Source organism: Stenella coeruleoalba (assembly GCF_951394435.1).
Source record: "Stenella coeruleoalba genome assembly, chromosome: 13".
NCBI lineage: Eukaryota > Metazoa > Chordata > Mammalia > Artiodactyla > Delphinidae > Stenella > Stenella coeruleoalba.
Genome location: NC_137159.1, coordinates 13174686 through 13194495, shown reverse-complemented (window position 1 = coordinate 13194495; position 19810 = coordinate 13174686). Strand labels below are relative to the sequence as shown.

Sequence of the window (19810 nt, the reverse complement as noted above, 5' to 3'; positions counted from 1 at the left end):
GGCCTTCCTAGACGCCTATCTTAATGTTCTTATAGCACTTCACACATACTACTTGGAACTGTTTAAACTTAGTCTCAATATTTTGCAGTTATTTATAAGCAGCTTTCTCTCTCCACTACTACCGAATTGTAGGGACCTTGACTGCAGGAGAGAATTCTTTTCCTCTTTGTATTTCCAAAGCCTGGGCTCACCTGGCAAATAGAAGGTCTAAGAAATATCTATCGAATAGTGCATGAATTAATAAATGAATGAATGCACGCATGCGTGCTGTGGAAGACATTCTTCCAGCCGTGTGAGGGGGAGTTGAATTAGATGATCTTTGGTGTCCCTTATAAGGCTAACTTTATTACCTTATGACTTGCACACTCATATTGATTTAGCGGTTGGCTCAGCTTTAGAGCATGGTGTTAAGGAGGAGAGACAATAGATCCCAACCCTCCATGGCCAATTACCTTCACAGAGAATGAAGAGTAATGATCTGTATCCCTAAGAATAGCTAGGCAAGGTACTTGAGTACAAATCCATCTCCCCAACTGCAAAAGCCCATGAAGTTCTTGTCCTACTCCTGGAGAGCCAATTGAATTATCTTCCTACATTAAAGAAAACACTCATATGAAAATGGAGATATCTTTGGAAAGGAGAAACATCTTATATATGATTACAGCTTTTATAAATATAATATCATCTTGCCTCAGGTCCCAACTTAGGACTTAAATTCATGACTGAATCCAGAGCGCATGTTCTTAATAATGCCTAGAACATAGTAGGCACTCAATAGACATCAGGTATCATACAGAGCTCCTGTATTTTTAAAAACAATCAGCTGTTCTCTTCATAGTGAATAAAATGGAAGGAAAGTTGAGTCTAATTCAATTTTAGAGTACATTATTCCAATTCTCTTCACAACAGCCTTATAAATATATGCTTAATCACCATACCCCACTCACCCTCCCATCTCCACCTGTCTCTTACTCATGATTTATTATGACGCCCTCTTGAATCATCACAGCCAGAGTTAGTTACTTATAGCTCACGGCTTTTTTCCTTATATGTTTATGTTTTCTCTAGTATCACCTTCCCCGGTAGACTTTAAGCTCCGCCAGGGGGTAGGACCAGTCTTTTTATTTCTCCCAAAGCCTGAGATACTGCACACAGTTGTTCAGAAAGATGCTGAATGAACGAGGAATGGCTTGGGTACTGAACTGCCCATGGAGTTGACGGGCCCCTCTCCTCTCCCTCACTATAAGTCAGTATTTTTATTAGCAAGGGTATTAAAGCCCTTACCACTTGCTAGTCACCTAGTACGTTTTGCTAAAACATACGGATTACAGCCAATTCTCAACTTTTGAGAAGACGGTACGAATGCAGCTTAGATTAAGTCCATAGATAATCGAAATAACCCACATTTTAGCTGTAATTTTCCATCTTTTCTGTCATAAAGCCATTTCCCTAGATATTTATTAAGCAGTAAGTTTCATATAGAGCGTCTCCTTGTCCCTGTATCATGAAAGTGCTAATAAGCATGATATCAAAACGAAGGGGGAAAGTAGCAATAGTCCATGTAAGAAAATTGAACCGCAGCACCATTCCTTGTCCCACAAAGCATGAAAATCTGTACACCTGACAGATCTGCTTACAGATTTTCTACTTTTATTTTACTTTCAAATTATTTGAATTGGCTGATTTTTAAGTAAGCCAACTCCCTCTTCTGTTTTTAAAAATGATCTATTCTATTGGTGTATTTCTCCCCAGTTTTCTGCTTCTTATTTTAGACAGAATAAGGATGAAATAAATAACTGAGGATTAAGTAACATAGGAGATTGATGCCATATTCCAATAACATAAAAATTATTGTTTGGTATTAATGCCAAGCCCAGTACATGGTAGACCCTCAATAACTATGTCATCTGAATAACAACTCAATTCGGTGGCTGTAATTCTTTTTTTTCTTTTCCTTCCAGTTTTATTGAGAAATAATTGACATACATGGTGGCTATAATTCTAAACTTTTATAATGCTCTACTTCTATCCCTCTTCTATACCACCTTGAATCAGTTTAAGTAACTTGAGGGATATGTCTGTTTTATTTACCTAGTCATACATTTTTTTTAAAAAAAATTAAACAATATCTTAGTTTAGAGGTTGTTTCTTCTTTCTTAAGTGAAATACAGTCGGCATACAATATTATGTAAGTTTCAGGTGTACTACATAATGATTTGACATTTGTATACATGATGAAATGATCACCACAAGTCTAGTAATCATCTGTCCCCACAGAAAGTTACTGCAATATTATTAACCATATTCCTTATGTTGTATATTACAATCCGTGTGATTTATCATATAACTGGAGGTTTAGAAGCAGATGTTGAACGAACAACTATTCTATTCCTCATCTATGTCACCCACCACTCCCCCTCTCCCTTCTGAACCATCCATTCGTTCTCTGTATCTAAGGCCATTTCTTCCTGGATTTGAACAGTTAGCATCAGAAGCTACAGCGCACATACATTTCATGAAAAGACTCATACCGTGATACGTATCCAGAATTTTTTATGTCATTCCAGCTACTGTCATTCGCTTCTCCACTGACAGAATCGTATTTATTTTCAGTTTGACACTGAGTTTCAGATTCTTTCCTTTGCTGATAAGGTGGGGGAGAAAAAAAATCACTCTCAGTACAAAGCTGAATGGAAGTTAGCTAACAATATTAGGCTATAAAACACTGAAGAATAAATAATACTGAGAAAAATAAATGTATTATAAGAACATAAAACAACAGCATTTCCTTTGTCAAAGGGAAAGGGCATGATCAGGGTGGAGCCAGACTGCAATGGGTTGAGGAGTGAAGGGGACAAGGACGTGGAGGCAAGAGTATGGGCAACAATGATTTTAGGGTAAAACTTAAGGAAATGGACCCCTTGCTCCTCACATGCACACACGCACACGCGCACCCCCCCCCTAAGTTTTCTATAGTCCCAACACTCTGAAAAGGATGAGATTCTAAAAGATGTCTTACTCTGTGAGGATGAGGATGGAAGAGTCTGCGCACAATGAAAGTTGTTGCTACGATACAAAACAGAATGGTTCCAACTATTTCTTTCCACCAGTGTAAGAGGAGCACGGGATCCTTTTTGCGGACACTCTTGCTGTAATTTGGGTTGTCGAGAAATCGGACTGTGATCTGTGTGCTCCGTTTGTTCCTTTCCCTCTTGTAGTATGGCAGGTAATAACCATTATCTTCAACAACAAACATTAAAAGTGGTTTTTTTAAAAAAGATAAACCAATATAGTTCCACCTTCAATTGCTAAAAATTATCTAATTTCCTATGACTTTTAACACTAATTCCTTTTTCTAACGTTTCATCTCCTCTTTAGCACATCTTTCTATTGAATAATAAGACTAAAAACAACCCTTAAGGGCTACTCCGTTCATTATCTCATTAATAATTCAATCCTTTAAATGCAAAAAAGAAAAAAAAATTAGACAGTACTCAAACCTCCTTTGAGGATTTGAAACTTTACTTTCATTTAGCATCAACAAAATATCAAAATTTTACCATGACGAGGAAAACATCTCCACCATGCCTCTCTGGTTCCTTTCAGGCTGTCAAAAGGAATTTGTCCTAGAAAGCAGCCTGTCCTTTTCACCTTCTATTTTATACCACATGGGCAGATTACACAATTCTCTTTTACCTTGTATTTTGATCAGTATCAGATAGACAGCTGTCTGTAGTTCAGAGCTCTCTGATTTTCGTTAAATCAATTTAAATTCTACAGTAATTTCCCAGCTTTATCATCTAGGGTAACTGATGAGGAGTCCATGTTTTTGCCTAATGCAGATCTGAGCAATTTTCTTTTTTATATCCGACTGTTCAAAAAATTTTCATAACTGAATATATCCTAACTTTAAATACACAGGAATGTGTTTCACGTCAAATGTCACCTATTCTTGACTTTTGTACTAATTTTCCTCGTCTGAAAACAAAATTAAAATAACCCCATTTTATAGCATTTTCACATAGCTCTATGGGAAACACCTATCTTCTTCATCATGCAGACTGATATTATATAGACTATATTATATAAGCTCATAACTAAATAAGAGCTAATAACAAGAACTAATGCTTATTGAACACTATTATTTGCCAGGCATGGTGCTAATTAAGACTGTGCATTATCTCATTTAGACCTTACCACAACCCAATAAATAGATATTAGGATTACTATACCTTTGTTTTACAGATGAAGAAACAGAGACACAGGTAAGTTAGGTGTGCCCAGCCTAGCATGTGGCAAAACCCTGGCAATCTGTCTTTTGAAGCCTTGTACCCTTGGCCACCATTCACAATATCTGCCTCCCAAGATATTTATTTTCTACCCTCCAACTGGCTACTTTGCATTTGAATTCTATTAATTAATTTCAAATTAATAAATTAAAATAAACAGAAAAATAAAAACAGCATTTTCAATCCAAGTGGAATCACACTTACCATATGGATACTGCAAGATTGAAAGTGCACCATTACTGTACTCTTCGTGAGAAAACTTATCATTACTAAGACATTTGTCAAATTCATCAGACCCCACCAAGACAGGAGTTCTGGAAGGAGAATCTAAAAGAAAATGGTAAAATCTTAACTGTTATGACTTTAATGAAAATGTGTGTGCCTCATTCATCCAAAAAACAGATATTCAAATAGCACAGCTCAGTTCAAATATGTAAGTCAAACAAACGGCCCCACGTTCTTTCTCTTGAAAAGCACAGTCTTGTAGAGAGATGAGTCATTTAAACGAGTAATTAAAATATGATGTGATATATGTGATAAAAAACATATACAAGGTACAGAAAGATGGCTGAAGGAAATAGATGGTTTAGTATTTGACTTCAACTCAATTTGAGTGTCTCAAAGAACATGATGTGATAACCAGATGTTTCATAAATACTCTTTTTTTTTTTTAAATAAAGTTATTTATTTTAGGCTGTTTTTGGTCTCCATTGCTGCGTGCAGGCTTTCTCTAGTTGCGGTGAGCGGGGGCTACTCTTCACTGCAGTGCACGAGCTTCTCATTGTGGTGGCTTCTCTTGTTACTGAGCATGGACTCTAGGCGCGCAGGCTTCAATAGCTGCGGCACGTGGGCTCAGTAGTTGTGACTCATGGGCTTAGTTGCTCCATGGCATGTGGGACCTTCCCAGACCAGGGCTCAAACCTGTGTCCCCTGAATTGGCAGGCAGATTCTTAACCACTGCGCCATCAGGGAAGTCCCATAAATATTCTTAATATAAATATGTTAAGAGCTAAATGATATCAAGGCGTGGTCAGAGAATGGTTAAAGAGTTTTTCTAAGCTGTCTAGAGAAATACTTTATTGACATTGATTTCTATAGAAGTAGCTGCTGTTTCAGTGAAATCATGTTCTAAAGGATAATTAAAATTCATTAACGTCTGAAATACCTTCCCGGTTTATCAGAAAATATAGAGTATATAATAGTTGTGATCTCTGTGATATTCAAAACTAGGGCAAAGCCTGTGATTAGGCCTCTGAACATCTTAATAACATTTATAAAAGTTCATAATTCACTTACGAATTAAGGGTTTCCATTTGATTGTTGGCAAAGGAATAATTGCATTTTCACTGTTGACAGATTCCAAGGCCTTGGGACTCGTAGGAAACTTTTCTGAAATTCTGACTGATGACTGCAGATACAGCTGGCCTCTGTACATTCCTGAATCAACCAGAACACTGTCAGTTAGGTTTAGAATCAAGCACTGATGATTTTTTTTTTAAAAAAGGTTCACTTTGATTTAATAAAATTAGATGAATTCCAGTTATTTATTCATGTGCTACATAGCTCTTTTCAAAGAATCATGCCTGAAGCACTCAAATTTGACCCAAAGATTATTCAACAACAGGGAAGGAAAGTTACACACAAGTTACAATGTTTCTCACTATATAATTTTTGGTAATTACTGAAAAACTCTTCCAGTAGGAAAATTCAAACAAAAGAAATCGTTGTACTCTTATGAAAGTAACAGCTTAGATGAGGTAACCTTTTCCTTAAGAAAACCTAAACACCTATCATTCAAGAGATACTGCTAACAATTCAGTTAAATACTATCATAACACGTGTGATATGTTATTCCAAATTCTTGCATTTCACTGAGATTGAGGGGCGGGTAGCACATTGACAGAGCTTAAAGAATTTTATGTGTATCTGACCACAAAACTAGTTCAAATAATTAGATTTGAGGGTTTTCAAAATGTAGAACATTGAAGGCTTTCAACCGCCAAGCAGCACACCAGAATTTTGTTTTAATTTTTCAGATAAGTTGTATAGATGCACAGAAAAAATTAAACATACCTTTAAGGGGGAGCAAACTGATGCAAATACAAATGTGGAAAGTTTTAGACTCTGAAGATACATAAGCAATGTGAAATCATGCTATGTAATGGCAACATTTTTAAGCCTTTCAAATATAGGTCTCAGAGAAAAAGAACCCGCTATAGTAACTAAAAGTTTCAGAATTGGATAAGTGAAAGAAAATTGCAGGAATAGAAATCAAAGTACAAATCTTAAGGCCAGAGAATGTACTTAGGAATTGAAACTACTACAGACACACCTGAAGTAGGGAGAGACAATGTAGGAATAAAATCTAGATGTCAACATGTACTACTGCTAGATAAGAGATATCCACTCACCCAAGTAAACACTGTTTTCTGTGGCTCCTCGGGCGGCTTCTACGATGTCTTCTTCATCCTCTAAAACTCCGTCATTAGTGGTGTAACTTGTATCATCAAAAAGACTGATGGGAATGACTTTGCCATCCTTAAGCAACCAGGCAGATGCAATGGGAGTACAAAACTAATCAAAAATGGAAAGGAAATTTTAAACAATTTCAAGCAGTATTTCTATGTATCCCAACTCCTGAAATACCCTTTAAAACCACATATTTCTTTACAAATTTTCACTTTTGCAGCTTTACTGAGGTATAATTGACGAATAAAAAATGTATTTATGGTGTACAGTGTGATATTTTGATATATGTATACACTGTGAAATAGTCAGCACAATCAGGCTAGTTCATATATCCATCATCTCACGGTTATTTTGTATGTATGTGTTTTAAGAACGTTTAAGATCTATTCTCTTCATTTCTGTTTAATATTCTGAGGAAACTCCATGATGTTTTCCATAACATCTATGCCAATTTACATTCTCGCCAACACTGCACGAAGATACACTGTTGTACACTGTTCACCAACATCTTCACCAACCTTTTGACTTTTTCTTAATAGTCATTCTAACACTAAAATCACAAATTTCTTAGAGCACAGAGAACAAGCTGAAAATCCAAAATGGCAGTCACTTCCTTCTACCCAACGTGTTTGGTCAAAGTGAGAAGGAAAGAAACATATTTATAAATTCTCAGTGGTTCTAGGTACCTGGTATTCCCACTCCAGATGTCCTCCTTTCTTACTAAAGGCCATAACTTTCCAATCAGCAACGGAGACCTTTATCACTGTGTCCATCACGGCAGCTTCCTGTTCTTCCACGTCTGAAATAATTTTAGACTGTTCTTTGTTTCCACTGGGCTTTAAGGTGCTTTCAATAAATCCGGCTCTAGTTTCCATGTCTGGAATATACCGAAGTTCAAAGTGGCCAACACTGAAATTCCACCTTAAATTTACAAAGGTGTGTTTTAGAAATTTACATTTAAATAAAGGACCAAATAATTAAGAACTCTTCTAGAGTGAAGAAGCAAACACTAACATGTGGTGACGAGAAAAGGAACAACTCAACACAATCTTCTGGAAAGGAGCATGCTTGCTGATTTATGCCACAAGAGGGCGTAACTTGGTCCTGACCCTTTAGAAACAGTGGTTCTGAGAGTTGTGACCTGACAACGGCTACAGGACAGATTTTTCTCTTGAAATTAACAAATGTTCACATTTCTAAATCAGGGTAATTTTCTCAAAACACATCAGTCACCCTAAAATAAGGTAGCCTGCAGTCTGCCTTACTTCTTAATTAAAGTCTGACACATTTTGTTCAAGTGCAGAGAAATGAACACATCCCAACAAACCAATGCAAAAGATAAGACGAAAGCTACTGATTTTAGATTTTTATGGCAATACAGCCTCGAAAGGCAATGTGACCCAGTACACCAAGCCTGAAGGTCATACCACCTCAGCTTCAATCTCAAATCTCTACTCACTGAGATCTGGCCAGTCATTTAACCTTTTCTGAGTTTCAGTGTCCATATCCAGAAAGTGGTATTAGCAATGTTTCCTCTATAACTAATACACAGGAAAATCACTTATCTGTTGACACTATAATGGTCTTGACACTAAGATATAAAATGGCCCTAGAATTCCGACATCTGTTAAAAAATAGATACTTAAGGAATATGGATCTTAGATACCAGACTCTTCCCATTCTGATAACTCAAATTCTGTTAAGTTGAACATCTGCTCCTACGGCAGCTGAGCACCCAGCAAGCACTCAAACACTTAAGGAAACAAAATCCCATCAGGATAAAGAAGGTTGGGTCGCCAGCAGACACAAAGTCCAGGGAATGGAGAAAGAATACATTCTTCACTGAATTTGAGAAAACAGTTTTCAGGAAAGGAAACTGAATTAGACTGCATCAGATTAGACAACATCTGAAAGTCTGGTTCACTTTCAAAAGATAAAGATGGGATCTCAAATTCTCTTTACTGCGCAGCAATTTAAAATTTAAATATTAGGTTTTGAAAAGTCAAGCATGTGATTTACCACCAGCATATCTAATTCAATCACATTACTTTAAATGTAAAAATTTACATTATTTGAAAAAGGAAACAAAACAGTATTTGACCAAATAAATTAGGCTTTGACACTTTAAGAAAATACACTAAAATATTATTTTATAATTGAGGTGGTGGTCACACAAACCATGAAACTACGTACTAGAGAGAACTGCAGGGTCAAACAGACCCAAAGCACATCAGCTTTGTCTTAAGAGTTTTCTGCATTCTGCAAAGAACTTGGATCAGTGAGATTGCTATGAAAAATATCATTAACCTAAGACTAAGCTAATATAGAGTCACTGTATGGGACTCCTCTTCATTACCATATCCTGAAGCACATGGTGAGAAGTTCACTTCAGGATCTGTTAATAATCACGAAGCTGTTTTAAATTTAGGGGCTTCATTTCTCTTAAAAGAGTAGTATGCTTTTGGGGAAACAAAATAGTTCAGAAAATCTCCACAAAGAAAAAGCTGATGAATTCTGGTCTTGTTGAACTTCTAAACACCAACAGCAACGTTATCTGAATACACACTTCTCACTGCCACTACGAGGGCCGACGGCTCTAACGGTTTTCTGGGTGCGCTGCAGAAGCAGGATATCTTCTTCTTGTTCCATTTCATCATTATCCCATTGGCGACAACCCAAAGCTGAACAGATGTACCTCACCTGAAAAGACAGATGTAAAATTAGTAAAGAGAACAAGTTACAGGAGATCAGAGACAGTAAAAGACTCTCAACAGTTTTATAAAAAGTAAAAGGAAATTGAGGAAATGTGTAAAAAGTAGCCAAGCATTAAGAAGCAACAGCTAGGGGGCTTCCCTGGTGGCTCAGTGGTTAAGAATCCACCTGCCAATGCAGGGGACACGGGTTGGAGCCCTGGTCCGGGAAGATCCCACTTGCCGCAGAGCAACTAAGCCCGTGAGCCACAACTACTGAGCCCGTGCTCTAGAGCCCGCGAGCCACAACTACTGAGCCTGCGTGCTGCAACTACTGAAGCCCACGTGCCTAGAGCCCGTGCTCCACAACAAGAGAAGCCACCGCAATGAGAAGCCCGTGCACTGCAACAAAGAGCAGCCCCCGCTCGCTGCAACTAGAGAAAGCCCACGTGCAGCAACGAAGACCCAATGCAGCAAAAAATAAATAAATAAAATAAAATAAAATAAAAAATACACAGTTTCTGTTAAAAAAAAAGGAAGCAACAGCTATACTATATAGCACAGGGAACGCCACTCAATACTCTGTCATGGCCTATGTGGGAAAAGAATCTAAAAAAGAGTGGATATATGTGTATATATCACTGATTCACTTTGCTGTACACCAGAAACTAACAAAACATTGTAAATCAACTGTACTGCAAAGAAATTTTTTAAAATAAATAACCTGAAAAAGAAAAAAAAGCAACAGCTAGATTACCACCAACTCCTAAAAATGAAACATTTAGAACCATAAAAGTACCAATGAATATTTATTTCGGGGAATAAGTCTTACTTTGAGCATTTCCATGGAAGAAATGGATAACTAGTTGTGATCTCTTAGTAATAATATCATTAATAAAATTCTAGGTGAATTAAAAAAAAAACACCTCGGAATTTCCATATGAGGGAAATATTTGGTTTTTAAAAATCTGAACCTTTTCTAACAGCTGCAGTATTCTCAAGTACTTCTTTGAAAACTTCACTCAAAGGAAAAGGAAGATTCTTTGGAATGATGTGACCAAATCCTCACAGAAAGAAGCATACCTGCTAGAATACCAGAATTTTGGAGCAGCACATCAAATCAGAGACCCAGGTGACGGGGTTCAATCCCATTGTTTTACAGATGAGAATACTGAAGGAAACAAAGGATCACAAGGCCGCCTCAATACAATACACATGCAGGTGGCTGGAGAGGGCAGAGAAGCTTGCAAAGGGCCTATGGGCCTAACACTCAGACAAGGGATCCTTAAAGTTTGAAAAACTTGAGGGCCAAGGATCTTTTTTCTATTCTTCCTTATTTTCGTCTTAAGTCTATATACAAATATTCAAGTATCAACGTATTAAGGGGTTAAAAAGAGATTTTTACCTTTCCAAAAGGCATAGTTTTAATTAGTTATTCCCCAAAATGAAGTTTTAAGACCCAATCTTAGAAGCAGATCATCTCCTAAGAGCCAATAATGGAGAAAGTCTAGGTCATTAACAGTATGACTTTTTCTTCACACAGATCTAATCTGACCTTGAAGTTTCTGAACTTTTGAAAGTCCTGGTTTTCTCATCTGTAAAATGAGTACAAACTTGCCTCTTGCACCCTCTTACGATAGGCTCAAATAAGTAGAGAAATAAGTAGCAGCAATTATTCTTATCATCAGGATTATTATTATTCTTTGGAGGGTTCCTCATCTATCCAAATGAAAATTGTAAAATGTAACCATTAGAAATATTGTGATGATTTCAAAATAAGGCATGAAGAATGCACCTGACATACAGTAGACCACAGTTATTCATTCTCTTCCCCCTGCTATTCCTGGCTCTGCTGTTCATTCTGTTATCTTGGATAAATTTAGTTTCTCTTAATAATATTCCCCCTTTCTACTTCACAGTTCTTTTATCAAAAGAAATGATATCCTCAGGGGAAAATTATTACAAAGCTCAACCAGTAATAGTATAGTTTAAGAAATTATCTCTTCTATTCCTAGTTATTTTGATTTCTCCCCAAACAAACTGAACATCTTTACTCACCTTTCCGCTATATGCACTGAGTCCATATGTAGTGAGAGACTTTCCTCCAACCAAGACAACATCATCTCCAAATTTATAAGAAGATTCAAGAAGCGATTCAACTGTAAACGGAACTGTTTCCATGCTCTCACGGTCCCGGTCCCACTGGAAGAGGTCTCCATCCAGGGAAGGAATGATCATCTTATTCCCAAATACCTAAAATAAAAAGCTAACTTTTAAAACGATTTTATGAATGGATAAAAAAGATGTGGGTCATGTAAACAATAGAATACTACTCAGCCATAAAAAGAATGAAATACTGCCGTACTAGAGATTATCATACTAAGCAAAGTAAGACAGAAAGAGAAAGACAAATATCATATAATATCGCTTATATGTGGAATCGAAAACACGACACAAATGAACTTATCTACGAAACAGAAACAGACTCACAGACATAGAGAATAGACTTGTGGTTGCCAAGGGGGAGAGTGGGTGGGGAGGAATGGTTTTGGGAGTTTGGAATTAGCAAATGCAAACTAGTATATATAGGATGGATAAACAACAAGGTCCCACTGTATAACACAGGGAACTATATTCAATATCCTGTGATAAACCACAGTGGAAGAGAATATGAAAAAGAATATATATATGTATAACTGAATCACTTGGCTGTATAGTAGAAATTAACACAACATTGTAAATCAACTGTACTTCAATAAAATAAATCTTAAAAAATAAATTAATAAAAGGATCTGAACTGTAAGAGTAGGAACTAAAAGCCGTAGTCTCTCACCGGAGGTACTCAGGCCTCCTGAGCAGCATACGAAACGGCACAGTTCATCCACCAAAAGCAACTTAAAAGAACCACCCATCTCTCCTGGGACCCACAGGTACACTCCAGTCTGGTTTTCCTCGAACTCTGTTTGCCACGAGCCAAGCGTGTTCCATAACAATAAGGGAATTACTAAGGAGAGTTCTGTGACCAAGTGAGTTCAAGAAGAGGTTACTACTGGGCTTCCCTGGTGGCGCAGTGGTTGAGAGTCCGCCTGCCGATGCAGGGGACACGGGTTCGTGCCCCGGTCTGGAAGGATCCCACATGCCGCGGAGCGGCTGGGCCCGTGAGCCATGGCCGCTGAGCCTGCACATCCGGAGCCTGTGCTCCGCAATGGGAGAGGCCACAACAGTGAGAGGCCCGTGTACCAAAAAAAAAAAAAAGAAGAGGTTACTGTGGGAGTTCTTACAGTGATTACTATGTTAACATATAATATGATTTTCTAGTAAAGGGAGAGTTTATGCAGCACTTTCCAAGTCTATTGTATCCAGGCCAATTACCATCATAGGTTCAGATCCAAGGAACACAGGTTGATTTACACAGCATCCCATTCTTTCTTTTATTCACTTTCTCAGATCTGCTATGAGCTAGAAGCCTGGTAACCAAGCTTACTGATTTAATGCTCTTAGCTGTCCTTCCTTCTTTTATCAATGTTAACTGAGGGCCTACTACATGCTACGGACTATTCTGTTGCTTAGGATACACCAGGGAGCAAAACAAATTAAAAAAACAAAACAAACCCTGCCATTGTGGAGCTCAAACTCTGGTATCGGGAGATAAACAACGTAATAAATAATTACAGAGTATGTTGGGTGTTAAATGCCATAGTGAAAAAAATAGAACAAGATAAAGGGGGAATGGATAAATGTGTGCATGGGAGGGGACAGGACTTGTCAGTAACGGTTAAGTTCAGGGTAGGCCCCATTGAGAAAGTAATATTTGAGCAAAATCTAAACATAAGCGTTAACCCTGCTGATACCTGCGGAACAGCCTTTGCAAAGGCCTTAAGGGGGAAGTGCACTGTGAGGAGGAAAGGGAACAGGTTGTAGAGGCAAGGATGGAGGTGGGGAGAGCAAGCAGAAGGCCGGAGATGATAATGGTGGTGCTGGTGGTGGGCTACAGTGCAGCTGTTGCCTGCGGTTAGATTTGGGATATAACTGGAAGGTAAAGCCAACAGGATTTCATGGTGGATTCCCTGTACGGAATGAGCGGAAGAAAAGCGCTCAGGATGACTCTAAAGATTTTGGCCAAGAAAATCTTGTTTCTTGAGAGTTAAATTAGTACATGACTTTGTGACACTGGCCTTCTGGCATTTCAAAACAGACACAACTCGGGAATTCCCTAGTGATCCAGTGGTTAGGGCTCGGCACTGTCACTGCGGTGGCCCGGGTTCAATCCCTGGTCGAGGAACTGAGATCCCGCAAGCCGCACAGCGCGCCAAAAAAACACAAAAAAACAAAACAGACACAACTTGACTTATTTCAGCTAATGACACGATTATTTTCCTGATCGTCAAGGCTCAAAAATCTGGAAAAAAAGACTATGAAAGAAGCAGGAGTTTAAAAACCAGAAAACCTCCAGACAAATGTCGATTTGCTTTTTTAAACAAAATTTCTCTATGGACTTCTTTGTTCCTTAAGCAGCAGAATTCCTTTCTTTAAAGGGATACTTACGGGGATATTTTAAAGAGATCCTTTTCAGTCACAAAGTGTTCTCCGTTGATGCTCAGCTAATATATCCCTCCCCCCCCACCCCAGCTGTGCCCCACACCCCTGGGGTTCTAGAAGACAGGTTGAAAAACACGGCTCTAATCCACTTCTTCCCTTCATTTTGTAGTTCAAATCCTCGTATCTCCTGCCTGAACTATTATAACAGCCTCTTTACAGTTCTTAACTGGAAATTCCCTCAATCTAATCTCTGCATATCTTCTAGATTAATCCCTGAATCAGAGTTAAGCTTGTTATGACACTACTCAAAAATCCTGGACAGCTCTCCATTATCTTCTTACTAAAGACCCCAATTCCTAACTCTGACATACATTCAAAGTCCTCTAAACGTGACCTCAAACAACCTTTTCCTTGTTGTCTTTCACTTCTCCCCACGTGGGTGGAAATCAGGTGTCATTACTTAAGCAGGATGTTTAATGTTTTTACTGTTATTGTTCAGTTATGTCATTGTCAATGTCATTTCTTCTCCCTGGAACATCCTCCTGTACCAACCCTGCCCACTGAAACCCTATCTGGCCTTCAAGCTAGCATCACTTATGTTTTTGCTGTGAAATCCAAGAAAATTGTAGCAGCGTAAGTTCGCTGACAAAAGTCTTAATACTGCACTTTTTGCTGTAACTGTAAACTGAGACACCATTACAGTCTCAAAAATTGTTTATTGTACCTCTAACAAATATTTATCAGGTATACTAATGTGTATACATTTATGTTTATTCAGTGGCTGTAAAAGTAATGCACTCAAACCTAGTGCCCAGATTTTGTTATCTAATTCCATTCCCCACCGAAAGAACAAAGGCTCCTGAGAGAATCGGCCGCCTCCAGGGCTGGGGCAGGGCAGGTACAAGATGAGCCTTTAACATCTTATTAGTCTAAAAAGTAAAGATATGCACAAAAAAAGACGGAAACATGTCACTGACCACATCTGGAATTTAAGCACCAGAATGATTAAGTACTGAATTATAAAACATTGAAAACAAAATAAGGAATTTATGCATCCGCACTGAAAACAAATAGATAAAATAAACAACATATGGGGGAGAAGAGACGGCTTTTACTGCAATGAAATGCCAAATGTCTACTGGTAAATATGAAGGGAGGACTGGAGTTGGAAAAATTAGCATCTTGCAGACATCATGGTAAAGACTGCAACAGGCAGAAATCAGCCACGGTGTTAAATCTGGGTGAAAATTTGGATAAGGAGCAGGATATCTGCACTGTCTTAAAGTATCTTCCCACAGGGCTTCCCTGGTGGCGCAGTGGTTGAGAGTCCGCCTGCCGATGCAGGGGACACGGGTTCGTGCCCCAGTCCGGGAAGATCCCACATGCTGCGAAGCGGCTGGGCCCGTGAGCCATGGCCGCTGGGCCTGTGCATCTGGATGGAGCCTGTGCTCTGCAACAGGAGAGGCCACAACAGTGAGAGGCCCGCGTACCGCAAAAAAAAAAAAAAAAATTTATGAAGCTGATAACTGTACTGTGATTATGTAAGAGAATAGAGAAATTTCCTATTTCTATTAGGAAATGCACACTGAAGCATTCAGGAGTAAAGGGCTACAATGGATATTTATCTTTAGATGTTTCAAGAAAAAAAGAGTATGTATGGGGGATCTGGAGATAAGAGAGAGACACAACTCAAATGACAAAGCAAACACGTTTTGAGCAGATAAATCTGGGTATATAAGGGTTGGGTTTTTTTCATACCAAAAAGAGTGCAACTTTTTGTAGTGTGAAATTATTTACAAATAAGAGGTTAAAAAGAAAAGAAAGATACTCAAGAGCCTTGAAGGGGCTCTGTAACTAAACTCAGAAGGCTAGACCATTAAACTGAAGGCTCATCATAATTCTGGATATTTAAAGATCTCCAACTACTACTTTTATTAAAAAAACATTTGATTTTTAGTAAGCTCTCAAATGACATCAGTATGTATGTATACCACCTCATATTATCTTAGAATTCTAACATTACTATTTTATTCTTTGCTTTCTTATATTTCTTGATAACAACAAATAAAAGATTATATTTTCAAAAATTAAAACTTTTTATTTTTATCTTTTGTAGAATGTCCAACTTGAGGCTGTCATTAAGAACAGATTTAGGTCATCGTTTATATACCCTACAGTAACAGCATTTGTAGTATTTAGCCAATGTGATCTCCCATTTTAAGTTACATATCAGTTAGAAAATCAAGTGTTTACTGTTCTCTACCTCCCATATTATGTTAGGCATTCTCTATTCCATTTACTAGAACAATAAATTCAAACTGTGATAAAATTAAAAAATAGGTATTGTCTGGTAATGTCAACAGTACTACTGGTTGAGTACAAATAGGGAGAGCAGGTGTGTGTCACTACAAGAAAGAGGAAGAGGGGTTAGTGGGTCTCTGGTAAACAAATAACATTTATTTTTACTTGTTTCCTTTTCCATTAAACAACTTCTTTTCCCCTAAAGAAGTAGCAGGTCCTTAGGGAACACAGTGGCTTCTAAGTGCAACCGCCCCCAATCCCCCCAACAAAAAAACAAACCGGAAAATCCATCAAACAAATAGGAGCTAAAATTCATCATTGCTTCCAAATGTAAAAGAAAGCAAACTTATTTGCAATTAAAAATATGGCTTAAACAACCTAGAAGATTTCACGTGATTGACCATGTTGTGAAAAACTGCCTTATTTTAAAAGAAGAGTGCAAAACCCAAAACAGAAAAGCATTATGATTGAATACTCAATCATGCCATATTGCTGGACTGTGATTTTAAAGTTCACTTTTAAATAGCTGCTCTTCACTAATTGGCTGCTTATGACTCATACCCACGGCTGCTAACCTCTGCACCAATCGCTGTGAAGTCTTTCAGGCTGCATCTGTGAAAGCAGATGGTGTGTTTTCCTTGAGAGCCACAAGAAGAGATATATGCCTGCAGTTCAGGTAGAGAGATGACATCACCCCTCAGAAGAGCATTACCTCACCCTCCCAGCATAGGAATGAGTCACCCGGAGAGTCAACTGCAAATCTCTTGGTATAAAAAAATGTGGGTTATGGTGATGCATTTTCCCATTCCACTGATTTGCCTCTGGAAGCAGCTATTTGTTCTGATTCGCTGCTCTGCATCTCAAACTAATTATGTGACTTGCTTCCCACTTCAGTCATTTTTAAAAATACAAATGCTTGTCATCTGGGGTTTTTTCCTCTATTTGTTTTTCCCTGTTAATAATTTCAAAATAAAAGGTTTGTCAAATCAGCTGGCAAACTCGCTACCTAAGATCCAATCAAGGTCTTCAACCACACAATCACAAAGCAGTTTAGTAAAGTAATTCAATTACCTTTTCTGAACAACCTCTAACTGGCATAATGAATACCAGTGGCACATGTAATCAAGGACTCTATTTGAAATCAGAATGTGAGATAAGAACTCTATTTTCAAGTGGCAGAAGGAACTTCAACTGAGAAAATAAAGGAAGTACTACTACTAAAATGAATATAACCAGCAATAAAAACAAAAATTCTTCTAACATGCAAAAATATATTTTCATTCAGTTCTTCCTTCTTTTTCTATGCAACTACCTCCCCACCCACCCATCCGCAACCTCCCACCATCAACACATACACTTTTGGGGGTACATTCAACTTTATTTTAACTTAATATGAAAGTTTTAAAACATAAAATGTAAAGAGATGCATATAATAAACCCCCATGTATCTGTCACCCAGTTTCAACCATCATCGACATTTTGCTACTCTCCACCCATCCACTACATATATTTGTTAATGAAAGTATTTTAAAGTCAATCACAGGCATCATGTCATTTCACCTATACATACTTCAGTATTCATTGCTGAGAAGCAACTACCATGCCAATGTTACATCTAGCAGAAATAAGAGTAGTTCCTTAAAATCATCTAATATTCAAATTTCCCTGATATTGCGAGACATACTACATAATTGATTTGCTTCAACAAGGGACTTAAACTCCACATATTATATTTGATTCTTTTTTTCTCCCTATAAGGGCCCCTTTCATTCCTTTTTCCGTGCATTGATTTACTTGAGAAACCAGATTATTCACCCTACAGAATGTCCCACAGTTTGGATTTTGCATGTCACTTAACTTGTTCCTTTATTCCCTGTATTTTCTAAAGAAGTGTAATTAGGACTGGAGCTCTGATCTGACACAGGTTTGATTTTTTTGGACAAGACTACTTCACAGGTGGTGCTATATACTTCCTATTATAACAGAGGTCAGCAAACGACAGCTCACACGCCAAATCTGACCCAGTGCGTGTTTCTGTAAGCAAAGTTTTATTGGAACACAGGCATGCTCATTCATTTCTGTATTGTCTATGACTGCTTTCCCACTACAACTACAGAGACCGTATGGCCTGCAAAGCCCAAGATATTTACTATCTAGCCCTTTACAGAAAAAGTTTGCCAACCCGAGTTGTCGTATTTGTTACTATTAATCAGTGGCTTTAAGGGAGTCAGCCTGACCCCTCCATTTTAAAGTGTCCCACCAACTTTTCACCATTTTAGTATCAATTGATGATCTACTACTTCAGTAAAATAATAAAATAATGACTTCTAATTCTATCATTCTTTCCACATTTATTAGCTAGAATTTTTCTATGAAGAAGAACTTTCCTCGTTCGGCTGTGGAAGCTGGATTTGTATACACTAGCATTTTCTCAAGTAATGACTCACATTAAACACTTTCCAATCCACAAAGTTGTATCCAGTGTGTACCCTAACCAAGAAAGAGGGAAAACGATCACACTGGCCCTGACGGTTATAAAAGCCAAGTCCCAAATACAAGCTCAGCAGCAGTAAGAGTTAAAAGGGAGGAAGGGGGAAGAAACCGAGTGAAAAAGCATGTGGAGAGATGCAGATTCGTGAGACAGAGATAAGGAACAATGGAGATAGACTATCTGGGAAAAGGATGGAAAAAAACCAACTACTCTAGAATATTCATGAAAGGGACACCCTTTCTTCCTCCTACCTCAGGAACTCCAAGCATCCCTGGTATAATACAACAAATGATGCTTCCAATGATGAGCTCAGGACTTAGTTAAAAGATAAAAGTCACCGAGATTGGGAAGATGTAAAATACATGAAAAACATTTCATTGAAAGTGTTAAATTGTTGACTTTTTTTTGATACCTGGAAATCCCCTTTGCCCAGAACAATTACTTTCCTTGCCATGCTAGCTGTTTCAGAAACCGAGGTAGGGCGAGGCAACAGCAGGCACCCAACGTAGGAAATGGAACCGTGTCCACGGGGAGGTGACTGCGGCTCATCCAGCCCCATCCCTGACTCCACCAGCCACTCACTGATGTGACCTTGGACAAAAACTAACACTCTACTCTTTTACAAAATGCCTCAAATTAACTTACTGCACTGGAGCCTCAAAAGCACTCTCCACAGCTTTTTGAAAAGGTATGTCTTCTGATCCCTAAACTACCAATGACTGTTTCTACCACTCTGGGGATCCACAGGCCTCCTGCTTTCCTCACTCCTTCCCCTGTCCCCCTCAATTCTTCCAGAGTCAAAACAGAAAGGGTTTTTAACATTTTCTTTTGCTGTAAGACTTTCATTGAGACTTTGATGAATCACAGGGTTCTCTTAATGAGGCATCTGCATTGTTAAGTATCTATGTTTAGTAAATATTTATAAAGAATTCACACCAACTAACCATTGGGGAAATGTGGAAGAAGGCAGGAAAATCCCTAACATCCTACTAAAGCCAATCTCTCCTTGAAACCCTTTCTTCTCTCTGACT

The 19810-nt window shown here is 38.1% G+C and overlaps 1 protein-coding gene across 3 annotated transcripts in view; it reads right to left on the bottom strand.

The window, feature by feature from the left end:
• Positions 1–19810, bottom strand: part of EIF2AK3 (eukaryotic translation initiation factor 2 alpha kinase 3) — a 67853-nt gene that overhangs the window by 21988 nt on the left and 26055 nt on the right. The window contains exons 3-10 of one of the 3 annotated variants that reach the window (XM_079940216.1): positions 11507–11701; positions 9325–9458; positions 7445–7679; positions 6701–6863; positions 5586–5726; positions 4494–4616; positions 3020–3240; positions 2532–2644 (exon numbers count right to left, since the gene is read on the bottom strand). In XM_079940216.1, the coding sequence (XP_079796342.1) occupies positions 2532–2644; positions 3020–3240; positions 4494–4616; positions 5586–5726; positions 6701–6863; positions 7445–7679; positions 9325–9458; positions 11507–11701 (1325 nt within the window). Of the gene's footprint in view, positions 1–2531; positions 2645–3019; positions 3241–4493; positions 4617–5585; positions 5727–6700; positions 6864–7444; positions 7680–9324; positions 9459–10531; positions 10620–11506; positions 11702–19810 lie in introns of those variants that run through there. The other 2 variants (XM_079940217.1, XR_013830947.1) reach the window with 2 other exon arrangements.